The sequence below is a fragment of the Rhinopithecus roxellana genome, chromosome 1 (genome assembly GCF_007565055.1).
Source record: "Rhinopithecus roxellana isolate Shanxi Qingling chromosome 1, ASM756505v1, whole genome shotgun sequence".
NCBI lineage: Eukaryota > Metazoa > Chordata > Mammalia > Primates > Cercopithecidae > Rhinopithecus > Rhinopithecus roxellana.
Window position 1 is genome coordinate 93,376,972 of NC_044549.1, and position 23,406 is coordinate 93,400,377.

General features: G+C 46.8%; 1 protein-coding gene, 1 long non-coding RNA gene and 1 pseudogene across 3 annotated transcripts; 2 read left to right on the forward strand and 1 right to left on the reverse strand.

The window, feature by feature from the left end:
* Positions 1-2,409: 2,409 nt before the first annotated feature.
* Positions 2,410-6,878, reverse strand: LOC115896739. The gene is made up of 2 exons (XR_004056638.1): positions 6,745-6,878; positions 2,410-2,547 (listed from the first exon to the last, which is right to left on the reverse strand). It is a non-coding gene; the product is annotated as an uncharacterized LOC115896739 (long non-coding RNA).
* Positions 5,118-8,332, forward strand: LOC115896723 (keratin-associated protein 16-1-like). Its single transcript, XM_030928045.1, has 2 exons — positions 5,118-6,978; positions 8,185-8,332. The coding sequence occupies exons 1-2, from the start codon at positions 5,850-5,852 to the stop codon at positions 8,211-8,213; spliced, it is 1,158 nt and encodes a 385-aa protein (XP_030783905.1). The 5' UTR covers positions 5,118-5,849; the 3' UTR covers positions 8,214-8,332.
* Positions 8,333-12,394: 4,062 nt separating this feature from the next.
* Positions 12,395-12,898, forward strand: LOC115896750 (annotated as a pseudogene). The gene has a single exon (XR_004056642.1). The product of XR_004056642.1 is annotated as a 60S ribosomal protein L9 pseudogene (transcript).
* Positions 12,899-23,406: the final 10,508 nt, after the last annotated feature.

Consider the following 23,406-nt stretch of genomic DNA (forward strand, 5'->3'; position numbering starts at 1 on the left):
CAGCAAACTATCGGAAGAACAGAAAACCAAACACGGCATATTCTCACTCATAGGTGGGAATTGAAAAATGAGATCTCTTGGACTGGGGATGGGGAACATCACACTCTGGGGCCTATTATGGGGAGTGGGGAGGGATGGCACTGGGAGTTATACCTGATGTAAACGACGAGTTGATGTTTCCTGACGAGTTGTTGGGTGCAGCACACTAACATGTCACTAATATACATACGTAACAAACCTGCCCATTGTGCACATGTACCCTAGAAGTTATAGTATAATAATAAAAAAATTAAAAAATGAAAAAAATAAGAAATAAAAGAAAACAATCATTCCAAATCAAAAATGGGCCAACAATTTTTTACAGACATTTCTCTAAAGGTGACACACAGATGGCAATAAGCACATGGAAATGTGCTGAATATCAGAGTAATTAGGGATATACAGTTGAAAGCCAGTGTGAAATACCAGTACACACACACACATATCAAAACGTGACCCTACCAAGTGTTGGTGAGAATGTAAAACACCTGGAACTCTCAGATACTGCTGGTGGAAATGTAAAATGGTACAACAAGTTTGGAAAACAGTTTGGACATTTCTTTACAAATTACAAATATACCTTCCATTTAACCTCATCGTTTCCCTCCTAGATATTTCTGTAAAAGAAATGATAGCACCTGGGCAGAGTGGCACATGCCTGTAATCCCAGTGCTTTGGGAGACCAAGGCAGGAGGTCTGCTTGAGCCCAGAAGTTTGAGAACAGCCTGGGCAACAGAGGGAGATCCTGCCTCTACAAAATAAATAAATAAATAAATAAAAATAAAAAACAAATAGCCAGGCATGGTGGCATGTGTCTGTAGTCCCAGTTACTAGGGAGGTGTAGGAAGACTGCTTGATCCTGGGAGGTCTGCTTGAGCCCAGGAGGTGAAGGCTGCAGTGAGCCATAATTGCACCACTGCATTCTAGCCTGAGCAGCAGAGCAAGATCCTGTCTCAAAAGAAAGAGAAGAAAGAAAGAAAGAAAAGGAAGGAGGAAGAAGAGGGAGGAGGAGGAAGGAGGAGGAAGGAGGAAAGGAAGGAAGGAAAGGAAGGAAGGAAAGGGCAATGAGGAAGGAAGGAAGGAAGTAAAAAGGAAAGAAGAAGACAAGAAAGAAAGAAAGAAAGAAGCAAGAAAGAAAAGAAAGAAAGAAGGGCGAGAAGAAGAAAGAGAGGGAGGGGGGAGGAAGAAGAAGGAAGGAAGGAAGAAGGAAGGAAGGAGGAAGGAGGAAAGAAGAAAAAAGAAAAGAGAAATGATAGTCTATTTCTACACAAATATTTGCACACTAATATTTATTGTAGCTTTATTTGTGACAACTAACACCTAGAAACGACCTAGATATCCACCAGCAAGCCAACGGCTAAACCAGTCAGGGCGTATCAGTGCAATGGAGGACGGCTCGGCAACGAAAAGGCAGCAGCCGCTGATGCAGCCTGCGTTGCTGAATCTTGAACACATCACGCTGAGCAAGAAGAGCTGGCAGCAGAACAGTGGGCACTGTATAATTCCATGTTGCACAATTCAAGAAGATGCAGACACGTCTATAATGAAGCGCTCTTCCCGGCGAGGGACTTGCAGAAAGCGAGCGCAGGAGAACTCTGGGGTGATAGGAGCCTCGTTTTTCTGAATGTGGTCTAAGTCTCGCTGATGGGAGATAAGTCAGAACTTCTCACCCTGTAGGTTTTAAATATGTGCAGTTTACTGTGCACCAATTATGCCGCAATAAAGCTCTAAGCCAGGACAAAAAGAATACTAATACAATGGCAAGAAACCAAACTTTTTTGTCCTATTTCGGGCTCAAAAATATACAATAATTTTTTTTTGGATTTGAAGGTAGATTCATGCTAAAATACTGAGCTCAGAAGTGGTTCCTCAAATGTCCTTGTCCTAAAGGAGAGTGCATTCTTATAATAGGTTGGTTGTGACTAATTTTAAATCCATATCGCATATCAGAAAGCACATTGCACTGAAAGTGATCAAAAGCCTTATGTCATGGGGACCTGTAAACATGTACAGGTTTGGAAGAGAACATTTCTGGGAAAATATCCAAATCTATTCTTTGTGGGAATGATTCACTTTTAATCTTTTTTTTGTGTGTGTGACGAGGTCTTGCTCTTGTCCCCAGGCTGGAGTGCGATGGCACGACCTCGCCTCACTGCAACCTCTGCCTCCTGGGTTCAAGCCATTCTCCTGCCTCAGCCTCCTGAGTAGCTGGGATTACAGGGCGCACATCACCACGCCCAGCTAATGTTTGCATTTTTAGTAGTCATGGGGTTTCAGCACGTTGGCCAAGCTGGTCTCTGACTCCTGACCTCAGGTGATCCACCTGCCGCGGCCTCGCAAAGTGGTGTGATTACAAGCATGAGCCACTGTGCCCAGCTCTTTTAATCTTTTAATCAGGAAATCAGCACGACCTTTGAGAGAAGCATTTTAGGCCTCTGGACTCATTTACAGGTTTCGTAGGGCTCTGGGGCCATCGTGTGGTGAGGAGCAGGAGCACAGAGCACACACCTGCCAGAGAAAGAAGGGGAGAAAGACGTCACAGGCTGTCAGAGAGTACTGTTATGTAAACATTAGGGCCTTTTAAAAAAGTTTAGGTTACTTCGTAATCGATAATACAGAAGCGATTAAAGTGTTTCTCAAATTTTACTGTGCATAAGGATCACCCAACAAGTCCTGTTTAAATGAAGTTTGTGATTCAGCATTTCTTGGGGAGCCTTCATTCCTGCCTCTGTCATGCCCCATTCAGAATGCCTAGTGCAGATCGCAGGCCAGGCTCTGAGCAGCAGGGCTTAGAAGGTGAGGAAGAGAGACAGACCCTAATTCCCAAGGGTTGAAGTTAGCATCTTGAGCTGAACCTCAAGCATCCTAGCATTGTGTCGCATGCATGCACAGTCCCAGCCTTTTGGATTGCAGTGAGATACAGGGTCCCCATGAGCATGAAGGTGGCTGAGGCTTCCACAGAAGCTGGGCTGGGTGGGGATTCTGGGCACTCCTCATTCTCATGGCAAGGAGCTTACCAGACTTTTTGAAATTAAAGAAGTCCAAAGTTAGCTAGGCAAGGATTTCTGTTTTTCTCAATATTAGAATCATGGTAACATGTATCTAAAGCTTATTTATTTGAAATTGCTTTTCAAGCCAGGCATGTTGGCTCATGTCTGTGATCCCAGCACTTTGGGAGGCTGAGGCAGGAGCACCATTTGAGCTCAGAAGTTTGAGACCAGCCTGGGCAACATAGTGAGACCTCGTCTCTACTAAAAATAAAAAACAATTAGCTAGGTATGGTGGTGCACACCTGTAGTCCCAGCTACTCAGGAGGCTGATGAAGGAGGATCTCATGAGCCCAGGAGAATGAGGATGCAGTGAGCTCTAATTATGCCACTGCACTCCAGGCTGGGCAACCAAGTGAGATTCTGTCTCAAAAAAAAAAAATTTTTTTAAGAATTATATATATATATATATATATGTGTGTGTGTGTGTGTGTGTGTGTGTGTGTGTGTATATATATATTTTTTTTTGAGATGGAATCTCACTCTATCACCCAGGCTACATTAGAGTGGTGCGATCTCAGCTTACTGCAACCTCTGCCTCCCAAGTTCAAGCAATTCTCCTCCCTCAGCCTCCAAAGTAGCTAGGATTATAGGCACCCGCCATCGTGCCTGGGTAATTTCTGTACTTTTAGTAGAGATGGGTTTTCACCATGTTGGACAGGCTGGTCTCAAACTCCTGACCTCAGGTGATCTGCCCACCTTGGCCTCCCAAACGGCTGGGATGACAGGTGTGAGCCACCGTGCCCGGCCTCTATATGTATATATTTTCTAAATTCCAAATTTGTCCAGCTAGCTAGGGAATGCAGCAAAAGAAAGGTGTCTAGAGCCCCATTTGTTCCAATACGATAAACATGGAAAGGACACACATTTCAGCTAACACTGATTGAAGACGCCCCATGTTTGAGGCATATAGGGGCAATGGGGTCCCTACCTAACGTTGTGCAAAGAAACACAGTTCTCATCCTCAAAAAGGTTGGCATCGTGATGGGGTAAAGTCTATTCGAAATGCCTCGTGGATGAATCTGGCATTTCCCTTATGAGCACAGTGCCATGTCCACCCTGCTGTTTGTCTTACAAATGGGCCATTTGGGATCTGGTCCCAGCCTAAAGAAGTAATGAGGCCAGGCACGGCGGCTCACGCCTGTAATCCCAGCACTTTGGGAGGCCGAGGCGGGCGGATCATGAGGTCAGGAGATCGAGACCATCCTGGCTAACACAGTGAAACCCTGACTCTACTAAAAATGCAAAAAAATTAGCCAGGCGTGGTGGTGGGCACCTGTAGTCCCAGCTACTCGGGAGGCTGAGGCAGGAGAATGGCATGAACCAGGGAGGTGGAGCTTGCAGTAGGCAGAGATTGAGCCACTGCACTCCAGCCTGGGCGATAAAGCCAGACTCCATCTCAAAAAAAAAAAAAAAAAAAGAAGTAAAAGAAGTGACGAAGTAACAAGGAGGCATCCTCCTCACAACAAAGAAAGGTGGGAGGAAGGGAGGGACCGGGAGAGAGCGCTAGAGAGACAGAGAGAAAACAGATGGATCTTTTCCCCAATCAGTAAGAAACTTTCAAAATATTTTAATACCTTCTTTTAAATATGATTCAAACTATGTTTTTTAAAACCATGAATCACACAAAGAAATGAATCTAATTTGACCCACACACAGACTGAAATCAGCTTCACAAAGCGGTTTTTACTCTTACTAAATGTGACGCATTCAGGTATTTTTTGTTCTATTTCATTACATTAAACAAAAAAATGCTGGTCACTGCCTACCAAGAGGTTCACACAGCTCACTGACTAATTCAGGGGTACTTGTCACTCCCGGACACTTGGTCCCCAGCCCACCCGGCTCTTTTCTATTGGAAGCAAGCTGCCTGAGGCTATTTTAAGTGCTCTCCTTTCTCCTCCAGGAATTGGAATCTGCCCAGCTGAGCCCCAGATGCTGGAGGGGTCCCGGGGGTCAGTCAGCCCTGCGCCACCCTCCGGTTCCTCTTCTGGCCATACAAGGAAGTCCAGTGCGGGGATGACTAAGCAGCTGACCTGGGGGGAGAGCAGCCCTGGAGCGGAGGCAGGACTGGCCTCTCCTGCCAGCCATCAGCCTCTGTGGGTTGGTCCTGTGGTGAAAAGTCCCAGGCCTCCCACCAGGGAGCACCTGATCGCTCTGCTCCCTGAGAGGAGTGAAGTGAGCCTCAAGGTCTGCCGGTAGAGGCACAGCCTTGCACTGACATCAGGCCCTAAGCTCTAGTTCCACACAGAGATAGCGGGTCTGTCCTGGCCTCCCATGGGCTCCCAGGGACAGGGAGATCTGGCCTGACCTTCCCAGCAACGCCTGCCTCAGTGGAGAAACCCCAGCTTCCCAGCATCAGGACACACTCTCTCTCACACCCTCCGTAGTTCCCACTGACCTCACCGCAAAGTCCACAGTAGAAACTCAGAGTCCTACTGAGGAGACACCTGCCCAGCTGTCAGCCTGCTTCCTCCATCTGCTTCCCCACCTGCTTCCCCACCGGCTTCCTCCACCTGCTTCCTCCACCTGCTCCCCCACCTGCTTCCTCCACCTGTTCCCCCACCTGCTCTATCTCCTGCTGTCTACACCTGTTCCTCCACCTGCTGTCTCGCCAGCTTCCTCCACCTGCTCCCCCACCTGCTGTCTCACCAGCTTCCTCCACCTGCTCCCCCACCTGCTCTATCTCCTGCTGTCTACACCTGTTCCCCCACCTGCTGTCTCACCGGCTTCCTCCACCTGCTCCCCCATCTGCTCTCTCACATGCTTCCTCCACCTGCTCCCCCCACCTGCTCTATCTCCTGCTGTCTACACCTGTTCCCCCACTTGCTGTCTCACCAGCTTCCTCCACCTGCTCCCCCCAGCTGCTCTATCTCCACCTGTTCCCCCACCTGCTGTCTCACCAGCTTCCTCCACCTGCTCCCCCCACCTGCTATATCTCCTGCTGTCTACACCTGTTCCCCCACATGCTGTCTCACCAGCTTCCTCCACTTGCTCCTCCCATCTGCTCTCTCACATGCTTCCTCCACCTGCTCCCCCACTTGCTCTATCACCTGTTGTCTACACCTGCTCCCCCCACCTGCTCACTCACCTACTTCCTCAACCTGCTTCCCCCACCAGCTCTATCACCTGCTGTCTACACCTGTCCTCAACCTGCTCCCCCCACCTGCTCGCTCACCTGCTGTCTACACCTGTTCCCCCCACCTGCTCACTCACCTGCTTCCTCAACCTGCTCCCCCCGCCTGCTCTATCACCTGCTGTCTACACCTGTTCCCCCCACCTGCTCTATCACCTGCTTCCTCCAGCTGCTCCCTCCACCTGCTCTCTCACCTGCTGTCTACACCTGCTCCCCCCACCTGCTCTCTCACCTGCTGTCTACACCTGCTCCCCCCACCTGCTGTCTCACCTTCTTCCTCCACCTGCTCCCCCAACCTGCTTTCCCATCTGCTTCATCCACCTGTTCCCCCAACCTGCTCTCTCACCTATTTGTCTACACCTGTTCTTTGCTCTGGCTGCCCCCACCCATCCAGCTCCCCCACACCCTTCTTGGACACTGCCTGGCACTTCCCAGCTCCCTCACACAACACTGCCGCCCCCAACTCACATCCTGCTTTCTCGATGGTCTTCCCAGAGGAGGTCCCACCTTCCCAGCCCCTACCTGTTCCTCAGGTCACCATTTCCTGGAACCACCTTCCATCCCCCAGAACTCAGCTGGGCCCTGCAGACATGTACATGCTACCAGGTGACATGGCCACTCCTCCTGCAAAGCTTTTCCAGGTGTCTCTGTTTTTCTTGTTCTTCAGAATGATAAAAGTTCCCAGATCCCAGGGACTTTTAGGCCGCTCCCACCACAGAGCTGGCCAGCGTCCTTTGAGGCAGAGAAATGCTAGGGGTAAGTCCATGAGGCGGGGCCTGTCTCTCGGGCTGGGAGCCTGGAGTCACTGAACCAGGAAGCCAGCCCAGTGCCCAGGGCTTCACTTTCCTGCTGCGTGTTCAGTTTTGAAAGAGAGGAATACTAATGAAGTTTGCTTAACCTCCTAAGTGAGTGTGTGTGTGCATGTGAATATATGCACGTACACACACACACACATACTCACACACACACACACACACACCAGCCCCTGTAAACAAGGTTGCAGGTTCCAGAGAATATGGCTCCATCATCCTACAGAGAATTAAGACAAATCCTCATGAAGCAACGAGCAGAAGTCAGGGGAAAATCATTAACTCTGAATGAGAATCTCAGGAATTCATAAACATGATCTGAAATTAGCCATCTCCAGGGAAGGGTTCCAGAAGCCTATTTTGTAGGAAGAAATTTGAGGATCCACTGCCAATAAAATTAGAATCATTCCTGGAATGTTGCCAGGATATAGCTTACAATATAGAAAAACAAGCTCAAATCATAGGAGTGTATTTAAACCAAAAAAAAAAAAAAAGAAAGAAAGAAAAGAATAGAACAGTCAGAAGATGGTCATGTTCTAAAAGAACTGCAGGAATAAGGGAATCAAAAACAATATGCTCCAAAACCCTTTAGAGAAGGTATGCTCGGGCTCCAGAGAGTTGGCCTGGTTCTTTGGACAAAAGTGGTGAATTGGTCCTCTCTCCCTCTCACTCTTCCTCCCTCCCTCTCTCCCTCTCTTTCTCCCTCTCTCTGTCCTCCCTCCATCCCTCTATCCATCCCTTTCTCTCTCTCTCCCTCTGTCTCTCCCTCCCTCCCTTTCTCCCTCTCTATCTTCCCCTTCCTCTCTCTCTCTCTCTCCCCTCACTCTCCCCCCCTCTCTCTCTGTCTCCCTGCCTGCTTCTCTGTCCCCTCCCTGCATCCCATACCATCATGGTAGAAACGCTCCTTAGGATCATCCCACATCCTCTGTGGCCATCCACACCTGCCAACCTGCCCTCAGATCTGTATACTGCCCTGGTTTATTCTGCCCATCTGAAAAAGCTCAGTCATGCAGGTAGAAGATGCTGCTGTTCTATTTCTATGATGTCAATCGCCCAGAAATTAAGGGGAAAACCCATTCACCAAATAAAAAGGGACTTTATGGAGAATCTTAGCATTTAGTTCCGTTATCCTCCTTTTCTTTCTTTTGTTTAGGGTCTGGGTCCTGGGAAGCTCTGGGATGAACATGACTCCTGAGCACAGACACCACCCTGACAGAGGTTCATGCATGTTCGGCTTCATCCTTGGAACTTTACACTCACACTTGACTCACCCGCTTTATGTGTCTTTTTTTTTTTTTTTTTTTTTTGGCCTGACTTTTAAAAAACCAATTTGAGAATAAAGTTTAAAAAGAGAGTTTCTGAATCCTTAACTGAAGGTCAAAATCTTAGAGTGAAAGCCAAAGATGCAGTGTCCAATAAGCCAGGGGAACGGGGGCATCCCCGAACCTAGAATCAGTCAGCAGTGGGGAGAAAAAAAAGGGCTTCTATGTGCGGCTCCCTGATGAGCACTTGGAAAGCAAATGCGTTTCAGCCCAGAAGAAGGTCAAGTGAGGAAATGACCTAAATGGGGTTTATTCCTTGCCCAGCCCTGAGACTGGGCTGGAGGCCCCAGGCAGGAGAGGGAGGGCCAGGCTCCATCAGGATCTCACCACAGAAAACGATGATGGACCAGGAAGCTGCAGTGAGTCGACCTTCCTGCCCTCTCTGCAGAGGCCTGGACCCCCTCACTCCCTCTTCTTATTTAGTCTGGCTACTGTTGGCATGTTAAAGTTGGTGATCATTTTGAACATGAGTGCTAAACTGAATTTTGTTAGTTCTAATAATTTATCAGAGCATTTTAATATTTCTAGGAAACAGAAGTATTACATTATCCTCAGAATAATTTTGTCTTTCTTGTTAATAATACTAGTCCTTCAGTCGCCCTGCCTTCCCACTGGGTGTGAGTGCATCTCTGCTAATGTGGGGCATGAGAATGGATGCCAGAGGCAGAGCAAGCAGCTCAGAGGCCATAGCAGCTATTCATTTTTTTGTTTGTTTGTTTGTTTATTTATTTATTTATTTATTTATTTATTTATTTATTTATTTATTTTGAGATGGAGTCTCACTCTGTTGCCCAGGCTGGAGTGCAATGGCACAATCTCAGCTCACTGCAATTTCCACCTCCTGGGTTCAAGCGATTCTCCTGACTCAGCTTCCAGAGTAGCTGGGATTACAGGCACCCACCGCCATGCTAGGCTAATTTTTTGTACGTTTGGTAAAGACGAAGTTTCACCATGTTGGCAAGGTTGGTCTTGAACCCCTGGCCTCGGGTGATTCACCCACCTTGGCCTCCTAAAGCGCTAAGATTACAGGCATGAGCCACCGTGCCTGGCCCATTGTGGCATCTTAATCACAGAGCGAAGAAGGCCTGGACCCAGCATGAAGATGATGAAAAGGGGGAAGAGCAGCTCTCTCATCTATGGTGTTGCCAGGCACTTCCAACTTTCAACATAAGGGACACTAAATAGCTTTCCCAACAAAAACAACTGAGATGTTGGGTAAAACCTACAAAAATGCATCTTTGTAAGTGTATTACTGGGCTGGCATTGAAGGATGGAATCCACAGCAGTCAATAAAGAACTGGCAGGAACCAAAGTGGAAATTTTTTTTTCTGTTTAGACAGTTGCACAGAGGATGGGGCATGAGAAACAAAACCGGATGTCTCTCCAAAATGAGGTCAGAAATCTGACATCTTAGACTTAAAATAAAAGCCCACCTCAGAGCAGGAGCAGCAAGGAGAGCACCTGTCCCTGCATTGGTGCTAGGTAGAGGGAAAACCACTGACCCTGAGAACCGACAAGAAACAGTCCTCCAGGAGTTCATGCTGGAGGACCGGAGAGCATGGGTCAAACCGATGTGGCACCAGGCGGCTGCTAACTTCACCTCTACCCCATGTGAGTGAACATCTTTGCTGAAACAATGCAACCCTGTCCTCAAAATATCTCTCCACATAGAATTCCAAGGAAGATAAGTCCACGTGCAAAAAGTTACAAAATATAAGTAAACAAAGTACTGTGGATACATCCAATAATTCAAGAAACAAATTCAGCAGAGCCACAAAAATCCAAAAGGAGGAAAAGATCAACTGCTGACAAAGTATCCACTGCTGTTGCTCCTGTTAAGAAACTGTATTTCATAAAAAGCTAGACACGCCCTTCTGCGGCCTCACACTTGCCTTCTCAGGCATGTCTGCCCCAGAAATGCCCTTGCACTGTCTTCTCCAAGAGACACATACAGGGCAAGAATATTTAGGCAGTGACTGTAGAAATAGAAAACACCTGAAAGCCATCCAAATACACCTCTACCAAAGAAAAAAGCTGCCATAGTCACATTGTGGAATATGATACAGCTGTGAAAATGAACTGCACTTAGAAGCATCAACAATGAAAAATTATAGTGAACAGAGGAAATTACTGAAAAATACACTATTCCATGTACAGTTCACAAACCGTAACATATGACATTGCTTAATAATATACACAGAAATGATAAACCTTATGAAAAGCAAGACAAACATTAACACATTAGTCCTATGTCTGGGTGAAGAAGGGAGACCCAGGTGATCAAGGAAGGGCATATTGTAGCCTTTCAAGACACTCGATGCTAATGGATGATGACATCAGCGCAATTATTAATCTATCGGATTATGCATTCAGTTTTGTTTGTTTGTTTGTTTTTGAGGTGGAGTTTTGCTCATGTAGCCCAGGCTAGACAGTAATGGCACGATCTCAACTCACTGCAACTTCTCTCTCCTGGGTTCAAACAACTCTCCCACCTCAGCCTCCCGAGTAGCTGGGATCACAGGTGCCTGCCATGATGCTTAGCTAACTTTCTGTATTTTTTTTAGTAGAGACGGGTTTCACCATGTTGGCCAAGCTGGTCTTGAACACCTGACCTCAAATGATTCACCCACCTCAGCCTCTGAAAGTGCTGGGATTACAGGCATGAGCCACCGTGCCCACCCAAATTTTATAGACTCTTATGTGTCATATATTTCATAATAAAACATAAAAAATCAAATATTTACTGTAGTTTGTAAATGAAAGAGCAATAAAAAATGTTGCAAACTTTTAAACATCAAACCTGTTGTATAGCTCATAGTGACCCTCGTATTAAGCTGTGGTAAGTTCCAAGTTGCATTTCATTGTCATTTTCTAAAAGCTAGGTAAACAAATGAAAAACAGAATTCAGTTTTAAAACAAGATATTAAGATAATGTTATTGGTTGAAGGTGTCCGATTCTTGGAGCCTTGAACCAAGAACTGGACACAACGCAAAAACGTAGCAAGCAAAGAATGAAGCAGCAAAACCAGAGACTGACGGAAAATGAAAGCACACTCCACAGGGTGGGAGCGCCTGAGCACAGGGAGCCTGTTACTGAAGTTTCTGGGGTTTAAATCCCCTCTAGAGGTTTCCATTGGTTACTTCCTGTGCACCCTATGTAAATGAAGAGGATGAAGTCAAATTACAAAGTCGTGTGCTCGGTGTACGCCCTGTGGAAATGGACAGGATATTTCCTGTCATAGCCCAAGAATTTCCATTTGATTTAGTTCTCCGAAGTCAGGGTGAATCGGCCTTATGTTCCTGCCTCCAGACCCTTTTCTCCTGCCCCCGTGGAATGGATGGCAGGACATGGAAAAGTGTTTTGTCCAAATGACATGTCCCAGGGCACTGGAAGCTGAGGACAAGAGGGAACCAGTTGGTGCCACTGAGGAATGCTCACCCGCGTCTCCACACCGCACAGAACAAAGTGAGTGTCCTTGTCCTGAACCCTCTGAAGTAAGTATCTCGCCTCAGGGCTTTCATGAAACCCTTTTTTGGAGAGGCTCCTTCTCTCTCCTTTTGCAGCCACAAGGCAGCAGGGATTGCCCCCCTCACGCTGAAGTTCTTCTAAAAACAAAACAACAAAAAAAGAGAGAATAAAATAATAGAATTAATGTAATAAATAACAAAATAATGAAAATGAAACTTTTTTTTTACAAAAGCAGCTCTGGAATTTCATGTATTTGCATTAAAAGCAGAGAATGGGCCTATAGGCCTGGCAGGGTGGCTCACGCCTGTAATCTCAGCACTTTGGGAGACCAAGGAGGGTGGATCACGAGGCCAGGAGATCGAGACCATCCTGGCTAACACAGTGAAACCCCATCTCTGCTAAAAATACCAAAAATTAGCCTGCCATGGTGGCGGGAGCCTGTAGTCCCAGCTACTCGGGAGGCTAAGGCAGAAGAATGGCGTGAACCCGGGAGGCAGAGCTTGCAGTGAGCTGAGATCCCGTCACTGTACCCCAGCCTGGGCGACAGAGCCACACTATGTCTAAAAGAACAGAAAGGAACTGGCTACCGTTCGGACTATTTGTAGTCATGTACAGAACATGATCAAGGGTGTTACGCTGGGCTTCCGTTACAAGATGAGGTCTGTGTATGCTCACTTCCCCATCAACGTCGTAATCCAGGAGAATGGGTCTCTTGTTGAAATCCGAAATTTCTTGGGTGAAAAATACATCCGCAGGGTTCGGATGAGACCAGGTGTTGCTTGTTCAGTATCTCAAGCCCAGAAAGATGAATTAATCCTTGAAGGAAATGACATTGAACTTGTTTCAAATTCAGCAGCTTTGATTCAGCAAGCCACAACAGTTAAAAATAAGGATATCAGGAAATTTTTGGATGGTATCTATGTCTCTGAAAAAGGAACTGTTCAGCAGGCTGATGAATAAGATCTAAGAGTTATCCAGCTACAGAAAGAAGATGCCAGATGACTCCTAAGACCTACTTGTGATATTTAAATGATGCAATAAAAGACCTGTTGATTTGGAAAAAAAAAAAAAAAAAAGAAAAAGAAAATGAGTCTATAGAGCTCAATTCAATGGCAAAAAATTAAGGAAAAAATAAAAAGACTCTGCTAATAATGGTGACATGAGCTGCTCATACTGTCATTTTTTCTGGGACCTAATATTGGGGAGGAGGTGGGATCACCTGCCACCAGGCTCCAGGTGATTTTCAGGCTGTTCCCCCAAATCACTGCAGCCTTTTCCCTGCTGGTCCCTTGATCCTGCTGCTGTGCCGGGCGTCCTGTGTGGCAGGAGGCACCTCGGCAGCTTCCAGTGGGATAGGCCTGCAGCATTCTGAGCCTGAATGCCGTGATCACTAGGAAGTGAGGAGACACAAGTAGGAAGGGTTCAAGGATGGAGCGGCCGCTTCTCAGGGATCAGTCTCAGGCCCAAGCTGGGAAGAATCCCCTTTCAGGACAATGGCTCCAGGCTGAGGTCAATGCTGTTTCTGTGCATTATGATGACTGACCTGCATCCACAGGGAAGTGTATCCAGGCTCCTTTTTTTCCAGGCAAAGTTGGGAACACCTTGAAATGGGCACTGGTGGATTTCAATTTCAGCCTTCCAGAAGCCACTCCAAATGGAAATTAGCTAAGGGATGTAGCTGGAGTAAGTAAACAACTTTAGGTCCCGAACAACAATTTTCAGATACAATATAGTGTGCAGGGAAAAATAAAGCCTCGGGACCCCAATTCACAGCCAAAAAGGAAAAAAAACATTAAGCTGGAAGCTGAATCATGCAAGAAACTGCCTTTCCTCTTGTTCCTAAGCAGATAGCTACAGATAAAGGGTTACATATCTCCACAGGATGCTACTCTATGTTCACCTTATCTGATGTAAAGGACTGCTTTACCGCATGTGAGATGAAGACAAAACTGACCATTCCCCACCTGCTCTCTTTCTCTTGCAACCTGAGGAACACCACACGCTCCCTCTTTCCCCTCCAGCCCACCCTTTTCCTCCAGCCCGCCCTTTTGCTCCAGCCCACCCTTCCCTCCAGCCCGCCCTTCCCCTCCAGCCCACCCTTCCCTCCAGCCCACCCTTCCTCTTCAGCCCACCCTTCCCCTTTAACTACTGAAGCCCTCAAAATCATCTTGGGAGGAAGGCACAGACCACAGACTGTTTCTGTGATTCCGTGTTTTTTTCTTCCAAGCATGTCCTTAACCTTGGCAGAATTAACTTTTAAATGGATTGAGATCAGTCTCAGGCACCTTTTGGTTTACAATCGCATGCCTCAGCCATCGCACAGCTCTCTGGCCTTTGTCCTCTTTTACCAAAGGAGGAGAGTGGATTCCATGTTCCTAAAATCCCTTCAGCTCTCCATAGGTTTCTGGGAGGACACAATTACCTAAGAGATTAGAGGGAGCATCATAAAATGTAAGTAGACGGTGTGTGGCAGTTAGGGTTAAGTTTGGCTGCATAAAACAGAAGACTCAAGCTAACAGAGGCTCACACATATAAAAGTCTGTCTTTTCACATGAAAGGAATCTGAAGGCTTTCAATCCTCCCCTGTTCACTGGATCTGTGATCTTATCAGAGAGCCCAGCTTCTCCTATCATTCCCTCAGGCACTTTGACTGAAGGTGGTTGTATCTTCTAGATCACCTCATGCCCCAAGAGAGCAGCTTTGTTCACAATCACAGCTGCATTCAAAGCAGCAGGGAAAAGAAAAAATTTTAAAAAGCCATACTCAGTAGTTTGGCTCCTTTTAAGGAGTCCTTTTGGACGTCCTGCTGCTGCTCAACAATTCTACTTATATCACATGGGCCAGAGTGGACCCACATGGCCACATGGGTGCACAAAGACAGCTGGGGAATGAAGCATTTAGTGTGGAGCCTTGGTCACAAGAGGAGGAGGAAATGGATGTTGAACCAACTGTTTCTGTCACATGGCATGTTAGTTGAGCTTGGAAGGATGAGTGGGTTATTCACAGACAGGCTTGGAGAGAGACACAAGCAAGGATGGTGTGTGGAAGAAGCACGCCGGAAATTCACAGGATAAAAAGAGTCTCCTCCTCACTGCAGATTCTTCTCGCTAAAAACTCAAGGGCTTCTGAATTATTTCTGTATTCTTTCTTTCTGAATTTAGAAGATTTACAATTCAATTACATGTAATGCTAAGACATCCTCTTCTTGGGGATTGTTTAAACACAAGTCTGTTTGGGTTTGGAAAGAGAAACCTAAGACCTACTTGGAGGGGGAGGGAGTTTCAAGGTTCCTGGAACACAATGCTGGAAGGAATTCAGGCAAAATATTCTATGGTCTTCTGACTGTTCTCTGGTGCCTGTTGTGAAGTCTAAAAGCTGTGATGCTCCCCAGGAATGGCTATGTTCTGAAAGCTTTTCCAGGAAAGTGCCTTGAGCTGGGCTACATTGTTAGCTCTCTGGTTCACAGAAAGAGTCTTCTCAAAGTCCAGAGGGCACTTAGATAAGACAGACTACATGACACTCAAGGTTTTCTCCGTGGTTTTCTTCCAGACATCTCTGAGGCATCAGAAGCAAGGATCAATAACTCAGTGTAACAGAAATTTTAAAATGAATCAAATATTTGGATGGAAGGAGAAACCTTCAAAATTGTGCCTATTGTTTAGCATTTTATCTTCCACAAAGCAAAACAAAGCTATAAACTTCTCACTGCAACTATGAGGGAAGAGGATCCTAAAACATTTTGTCTTAGCCTGTTTTCTGCTTCTCTTAGCAGAGTGCCTGAGACTGGGTAATTTACTAAAACAGATTCACTTCTCACAGTCCTGGAATTGGGAAGTACAAGGTTAAGGGGTGGTGGGCATCTGGCAAGGACCTTTGTGCTGTGTCATCCCACAGGAAGGTGGAAGGGCAAGAGATCATGAAGGAGTAAGAGGGGTCAAACTCACTTTTGTAACAGACCAACTCTTGTGATAAGGAACCCACTCCCCCAATAACAACATTAGTCCACTCACGAGGGTGAAACCCTCATGACCTGATCAACCCTTAAAGATCCCTCCCCTCAGCACTACTGCATGGGGGATTCAGTTTCCAACACTTGAAATTTGGGGGACACTTTCAAACCATAGTAAGAAAGAAATGGCAAAAATAAATTACTTATACAGTGTTTATCACTAATAATAAGGTATGCACAAAACATCATTTATAGTCTATATTCACTATAAGATATTGTGCTCTATTTTCATGTTAGTTCATGCAAAGAAATAAAAAACAAAGAGATTTTCGAGAGAGGTATTAAGAAACAGCACCATAACCTTTAGTAAAACTGAGAAACTGGTAGAAGTAATTGTTTTAAAAACCTTTTTTATTTGCTGGTTGTTTGGAAGTCAGTGGTGACATTTCAAGGAGGAGTTGTCATTGGGAAAGCAGATTTCAGGAGGCTTTAGTAAGAGTGCATGAAGAGGATGGGGAAGGAAGGAAGACAGGTGACTTAGAAAGATTCTTGGCGGCGACTGGAAGTGCAGAAATACAATGGTGACTTCAGGGAGAAGCAATTCAAGGAATGTTGTGCTTTTGCTTCTCTCTTTCTGTCCCTCTCCCCATCTCTCTTTCCATCTCTCTCTGCCTCTCACTTTGTCTGTCTCTGTTTCTCCCTCTCTGTGTCTCTCTCCTGGTTGCTTTGTCTCTTTCTGTCTCTTTTTAGGACTCTGTGTGTGTCTCTGTTTCTCTCTTCCCCTCATCTCTTTCTCCATCTTTCTATGTCTCTCTGTGTCCGTGCTTCTCTGACTTTTTCTGTCTCTCTCTCTCTGTCTCTCTCACTCTCCCTCTCACTCTCTCTCTCTCTCTCTGTGTGTGTGTGTGTGTGTGTGTGTGTGTGTGTGTGTGTGTGTCTCACTCTCTTGGTTTCTCACTCTCACTCTCCATCTCACAGCTCTCTTTGGTTCCACTATGCAAGCTGACTCTCCCCACCTGATGATCCAGTGGGATTAGCAGGAACCGAGTGGACTACGGCCACCACCCGCATCCTGTGCCCATCCATGAACTGGAGCAGAGAAGAGGACTGGTCTCGTTACTTGGCCTAGCTGGACGTGCTGACCCTCAGGATCACAGGCAGTGGAAGGAGCAGCTCCTGGAAGGTCAGAGTGGGTCCTGTGACGGATGGAAATGACAAGTATGTTGAGCAACAAAAATGATCAGCACTTGGTCTGTGGCAGCAGGAGCTCAGAAGTAAGGAATCCTAGGGCCTTATATGAGTGGCCCATTGTGGCAAAAACTTTTTTAAACAAAAAATAGCCCCTAAGGAGTGTTCCAATGACTACCTCTTAAGCAATACAATTGACCTGTGAACAATGCAGAGATTAGGGGCACCAACTCGCCACACAGTTGAAATTCGGACAATAACTTTTGACTACACCAAAAGGAATTTACTAATAGTCTGTTCTTGGGTGGCAGCCTCAGTGATCACGCAGATAGTTGGTTAATGTACATTTTGTGTGTTATATGTATTGTAAAGTGTATTCTTACAGTAAAGTAAGCTAGAGAAAATAAAGCAATCATAAGGAAAATGTGTTTACTATTCATTAAGTGGCTCATCATAGAGGTTCTTCTCCTCATTTTTGCATTGAGTAGGCTGAGGAGGGGGAGGTGGGAGGAGAGGAGGCAGGGTTGGTCTTGCTGTCTAAGGGGTGGCAGAAGTGAAAGAAAATCCATGTGTAAGTAAGTGACCCACGCGGTTTAAACCCTGTTGTTCAAGGGTCAACTGTTTGAACAGGGAAGTTTTGAAGTGATCTCTCTTTTTTTTCTTTTTTCTTGAGACAGAGTCTCACTCTGTTGCCCAGGTTGGAGTGCAGTGGCTCGATCTTGGCTCACTGAAATTCAGGACGTGACCTCTTTTCAAGTAAGGCATGGCAGGGAAAGGGGGAGGAAAATGGCAAAAGTCTGCCCCACAAACTCAGGACCAAGATCCCCAATTTCTTCCCCTGGTGAGTGGGGCTCTCATTCCCTAGACCACAAAGTCTATTTGGCTTCAAAGACCACTTAGGCTCTGGGCTTGGCCTTCCAAGAGAAGAGGGTATCTGGACCCTCGCAAGAATGCAGAGCTGTCCGCCCATGGATGAGTGACCGCAGCTCTGACCCTGTCCCTGGTCTGGGCTTCACTCCTCCTCCTGTAGGTGGACACAGCTGCGGGCTCAGGGGTTCTCTAAACCAGGCAACACGTGGTTGTGGGTGGGTGTGCTTGCAGGCAGAGGAAGAGGTCTGCGGCTTACATCAGAATCTCAAAGTTGACACCCAAAAAAGGTAAAAGCTCCTGCGGATGCTGGCATATACAACTAACAAGATAACGCTCTGGGTGTACATCCGGGCACACATGAAGAGCATTCTTGTTCATGGCAGTGGTTTCAAATATTTCAGTGAGTTTTCTCTTGAATGCCTCAGTTGGGAGCCACTTCAGTTCAGCGCAGGCAGCAAGGGAACTTCTAGGACTGGTAGTTATGAATTCAAGCTTGTACACAGCGACAGGTCACAGGTCTGTGGAAGATACCTGTCAATCAACATTCAGAGGTAGTATTCCATAACTGAAGCATAGGGCATATCTGACCTCATCTGACAAGGCTAAAATCATGATTGTTTTTCTAACTGGGAAATTTATGTAACTTATTTGCCAATAAAGAACCAGCTCTCTCCCCCCATTTTCTGACATAACGCTAGTCATTAGGGAACTGTTCCGATGATGTTCATGAAAGAACAAAACCAATGTCTTCCGCTTTAATACCACCTATTTCACGCATATGACTTGCTGCTTCCATATGACCCTAAAAGTATCGGGAGTGCCAGGAAGTCTCTTTAATCATCGTTCTCCAACGTGCTCAGGAGATGAAGTCATTCTGTGAAGTGGACTTCAGTTGACACCACTGAGAAAATGTCCTAGAGAAAGTAAAGCTTGTAATGGCCTCAAACTTTACAGAAATAATGCAACTTCTTTCTTTCCTTTCTTTCCAGTTTTTAGATATTAATTTTAATTAGTTCAGGGCAACCTGTTTCTGCATCAAAGTCTTGGGAAGCTTCTACCTGGTTTTATTTTATTTATTTATTTATTTATTATTTATTTATTTAGAAATAGAGTCTCACTGTGTCACCTAGGCCAAAGTGTAGTGGTATGATCATGGCTCACTGCAGTCTCAACCTCTTAGGCTCAAGCCAATCCTCAGGCCTCCACCACCTGAGTAGCTGGGACTACAGGTGTGCCACCAGGTCCTGCGAATGTTTTATTCTAATTTTTTATTTTTTGTAGAGACAGGATCTCGTTATGTGGCAAAAGCCAGTCTCAAACTCCTGGTCTCAAGCAATCCTTGTGTCAGCCTCCTAAAGCACTGAGATTATAGACGTGAGCCACAGCACACAGCTGATTCATTATTTTATTTTCTCAGAACTCTATGCAACCTGATTCTTAATACTTAAGGAAAGAGAAGCCAGACAAAGGTGGAAGTAGTTACACACAATGTGAGTGTCATTTGGCACTTAGACAAGAGAGATGGATTGTAAAAATAAAAGAGCCACATGTCACAATTGGCTGTGGGCTTGGATGTGGACTCCAGCACTTTTTATTTTTATTTTTTAGGAGATAGTGTCTCACTCTCTTGCTCAAGCTGGAGTGCAGTGATATAATCGTAGCTGACTGTAATCTCAAACTCCTGAGTTCAAGTGATCCTCCTGCCTCAGCCTCCCAAGTAGCTGGGACTACAGATGTGTCACCGCTCCAGGTTAATTTTTATTTTTTTTAATTTTGTAGGCGAGGTCTCCCTGTGTTGCTCAGGCTAGTCTCAAACATGTGACCTCAAGCAATCCTTCCACCTTGGCCTCCAAAGCACTGGGATTATAGGTGTGAGCCACTGTACCCGGCCAAGAAACCAACCCCACCTGTTTTCTACATAAAGTTTAGCATCTAGATACAAAGCAAATAATTTTTAAAGATCAAGGAGTCTGAAGGGAAGCTGGTGGGAGGGGAATGGGCTGAAGGCAGCATTTTCTGGTCTACGGTTTTGCTTATTCTTGGACTTTCCAAAGTCCTGAAAGAAGCAGAAGGAAAGTGGGAACGGAGGAAGAGGCAGGAAGAAAGGAGGAGGGCTGCGCCTCTGAGGTTGCAGATTAGCCCAAGGCGGCTCAGTGGCTGGGAAGGAAGGAAGGAAGCCCCCAGGGCCGAAGGTGGAGTCAGAGTCCTGGGTCCAGCAGAGACTGGAGGGGAGGAGGGTGCCAGGAGCCAAAGACCTTCCTGCTAGCACTGCAGCCTCTTAAACTGCTTAGGCTTTTATCCAAATTTGATATGTCCGCATTTTGTAGACCTCCAAACCCAGTCACTCAGGGTAACCCAAGCAGGAAGGGGAGGATGATGGGAGAAGCTGCCACACCTGATGATGCCCTTCCGGCTTTTATCCATTCCTGGGAATGACTCTTTCTCCAACTCGGGGGATGCCCCTATGGCAGAATACAGTGGCATTGACCAGCAGTGGAGAATTCTAAGTCCAAAAAACGATTGGCCTTTTAAAGGAAAGTAAGAAATCATCCTGCATATACGAAATATTGGGAAAAAAGGTTGTTACTAATAAATCTCAAGAGACCACTCTGGTGAGATTGGGTTTCTTTGGGGATGTGTCGAGCAGGGTGTATGTACCCAGTGGGTACATCCCACCCTTCAGACTCCTCCTTCAGCTCCTGTCTACTATAGCAGCCAGAGGGCAGCTCCGGTCCTCATCTCCTCTGAGCAACCCACTCACTCATTCACTCACTCATTCATTCACTCGCTAACTCATTCACTCACTCACTCATTCACTCCTTCACTCGCTCACTCACTCATTCACTCAGTCATTTACTCATCACTCACTCTTTTACTCACTCACTCATTCATTTACTCATTCACTCATTCACTAACCCATTCACTCACTCACTCATTCACTCACCCATTCACTCACTCACCCATTCACTCACTCATTCACTCATTCACTAACCCATTCACTCACTCACTCACTCACTTATTCACTCCTTCACTCGCTCACTCACTCATTCACTCAGTCGTTTACTCATTCACTCATGCTTTTATTCACTCACTCGTTCATTTACTCATTCACTCGCTCATTCACTCATTCACTAACCCATTCACTCACTCACTCACCCACTCATTCACTCACCCATTCACTCACTCACCCAGTCACTCACTCATTCATTCACTAACCCATTCACTCACTCAATCATTCACTCATTCACTCACCCATTCATTCATTCACTCCCTCATTTACTCACTCAGCCATTCACTAACTCATTCTTTCACTCACTCTCCCATTCACTCATTCACTCACTTATTCACTCACTCACTCATTTCCTCATTCATTCACTCAATCATTCACTCACTCAATCATTCACTCATTCACTCACTCATTCACCTCTTCACTCACTCATTCACTCACTCACTCATTCACTCACCCTTTATTCACACACTCACTCATTTATTGACTCATTCACTCACTAATTGGTTCATTCACTCACTCACTTCTTCACTCACTCATTTACTTGTTCACTCACTGACTCATTCACTCACTGTTTCCCTCACCAATTCATTGACTCATCCACTCATTTGCTCACTCACTCATTCACCCACTCACCCATTCACTAAGTCATTCATTCATTCACTCACTCACCCATCACTCATTTATTCCCTCGGTCACTCACTCATTTACTCACTTATTCACTTACTCACTTATTCACTCACTCATTCACTAAATCACTCATTCATTCACTTACTCACTTATTCGCTCATCCATCCATTCACTCACTCACTCATTCACTCATTCACTCACTCAGCAATTCACTCACTCACTCACGTTCACTCATTCACTCATTTACCCACTCACTCATTTACTCCTTCACTCATCCACTCACTCACTCATTCATTCACTGACTGACTCACTCACTCACCCATTCACTCATTTACTCACTCATTTACTCCTTCATTCACTCACTCCTTCATTCATTCATTCAGCAGCACCCATGACAGGTTCACTCTGTCCTGGGCTCTGCTGTTGCCCTGGGCCTGCAGCAGGGAATAGTCAAAGATCTCTGAATCCATGGCATTCAGAGTTCAGCAGGGGTCCTGTTGAGAAGCTCAGCAGATAGGTGAAATGCCCCATGTGTGACACTGACGAGGATGTTTTAAGAGAAGCAGGGAGGGAACAGGAGTGTGCGTGGAGCCCAAAATTTCTAAGAGGGTGATCTGGAGAGGCCTCACCATGCAGGAGACCTTGCCAGAGAGACCTGAGGAAGGGGGGCAGAGTGGGTAGGGAGAGGAGGGCCTGGGCTGAGGAAAGAGCAGTCTGGGCCTGAGGTTGTCGGGTGCCCACATGGGCCTCCGGGCAGCACCAGGATCTGATGGGACCAGAGGACAGGCCAGTGGGCTGTGTGTGGGGCCTGTGACTCCGAGTCAGCAGAGAAGATGCCTGAATTACATCCTGATAGGTGCACCCTGACTTTGAAGCTGAGGACACCCGAGGCATGGAGGTGGGGTGGAGGTGGCGGCAGAGCAGGGGATGGGGAGGGAGCCTGTGTGGGTCCAGGTCAGAGGTGGTGGCTTGGCCCCAGTGGCTCCAGATGCAATGAAGAGCCAAGAGGGACTTTCCTGAGGGACTTAGATGCCGGGGTGGAGGAGAATTGCAAGGCTTCAGCCTGAGCCCTTGGGAGGATGGAGTCACCAGGAACTGAGGTGAGGAAGACTGAGCGGTGGGGGGTTGTGCAAGGGTGCAGAGGCCTGAGCTCAGTTTGGTGCCTGCAGATTTGAGATGCCCACTCCATGCACAGGCAGAGACAGCAGGGGAGGGGAAGAGGCTGCAGCTCAGGTAGCCCTGGAATGTGCAGCCTGACATGCTGGGGCACTGGGTCATGGTGCCCTCATGGCTGGGAGCTGCTTCCCTCCTGGGATGCCAGAACTCCTTTAGGGCACATCCACAGCTCCTGTGCTCACCACAGAGGGAAAGTGGGAAGGGCATCTGTCCCTATGCATGTTCTCCTTCACCTTGTTCTAGGCAGGTCCCAGGCAGCACCTCCCGTCCCAAGTGGCTCCCCTTGGCCCCTGCCCCTAGTGTGCACAGCCAGACCCTCGAAGACGGCTGGATTCAGAGGCTCACTTCTAATGAATAGAACCAGGCAAAAGAGATGGCGGTGTCTCCTGAGATAGGATTGGGAGGGGCTGCAGGTTCCGTCCACTGGAACTCTCCCCCTGGCTCTTGCCAGGTGCTAGTTCTGGCAAAGCCAGTTACCTGCCCAGGGCAGAGGGCAGTCTGAAGCTGATGCCACGGAGAGACTGGGGCCTTCAGTCCAACAGCCTGCAAGCAACAGAATCCTGCCAGCAACACAGAAGCAAGCGTGGAAGCAGCTCCTCCCCTGATGAGCCTGAGCCTTCAGAAGACACGGCAGCCCTGGGCAGACACCTGCTGCAGCCGCGGAGAGCCCCTGGGGGAGAGGACCCAGTGAAGCCTGAACTCCTGGCCCAAGGAGTAATCATTCCTGGGGTATAAGTGTGTGCTGGTGTGGGCCACACTTTGGA

What these genes read in the sequence shown, in the direction of transcription:
- LOC115896723 (XM_030928045.1), top strand. Translation starts at nt 5,850, where the DNA reads ATGCTTCCTCCACCTGCTCCCCCCACCTGCTCTATCTCCTGCTGTCTA. An exon ending in GAGGCAGAGAAATGCTAGGG is followed by an intron (nt 6,979 to 8,184) that starts GTAAGTCCATGA and finishes TCTTTTGTTTAG; the next exon opens with GGTCTGGGTCCTGGGAAGCT.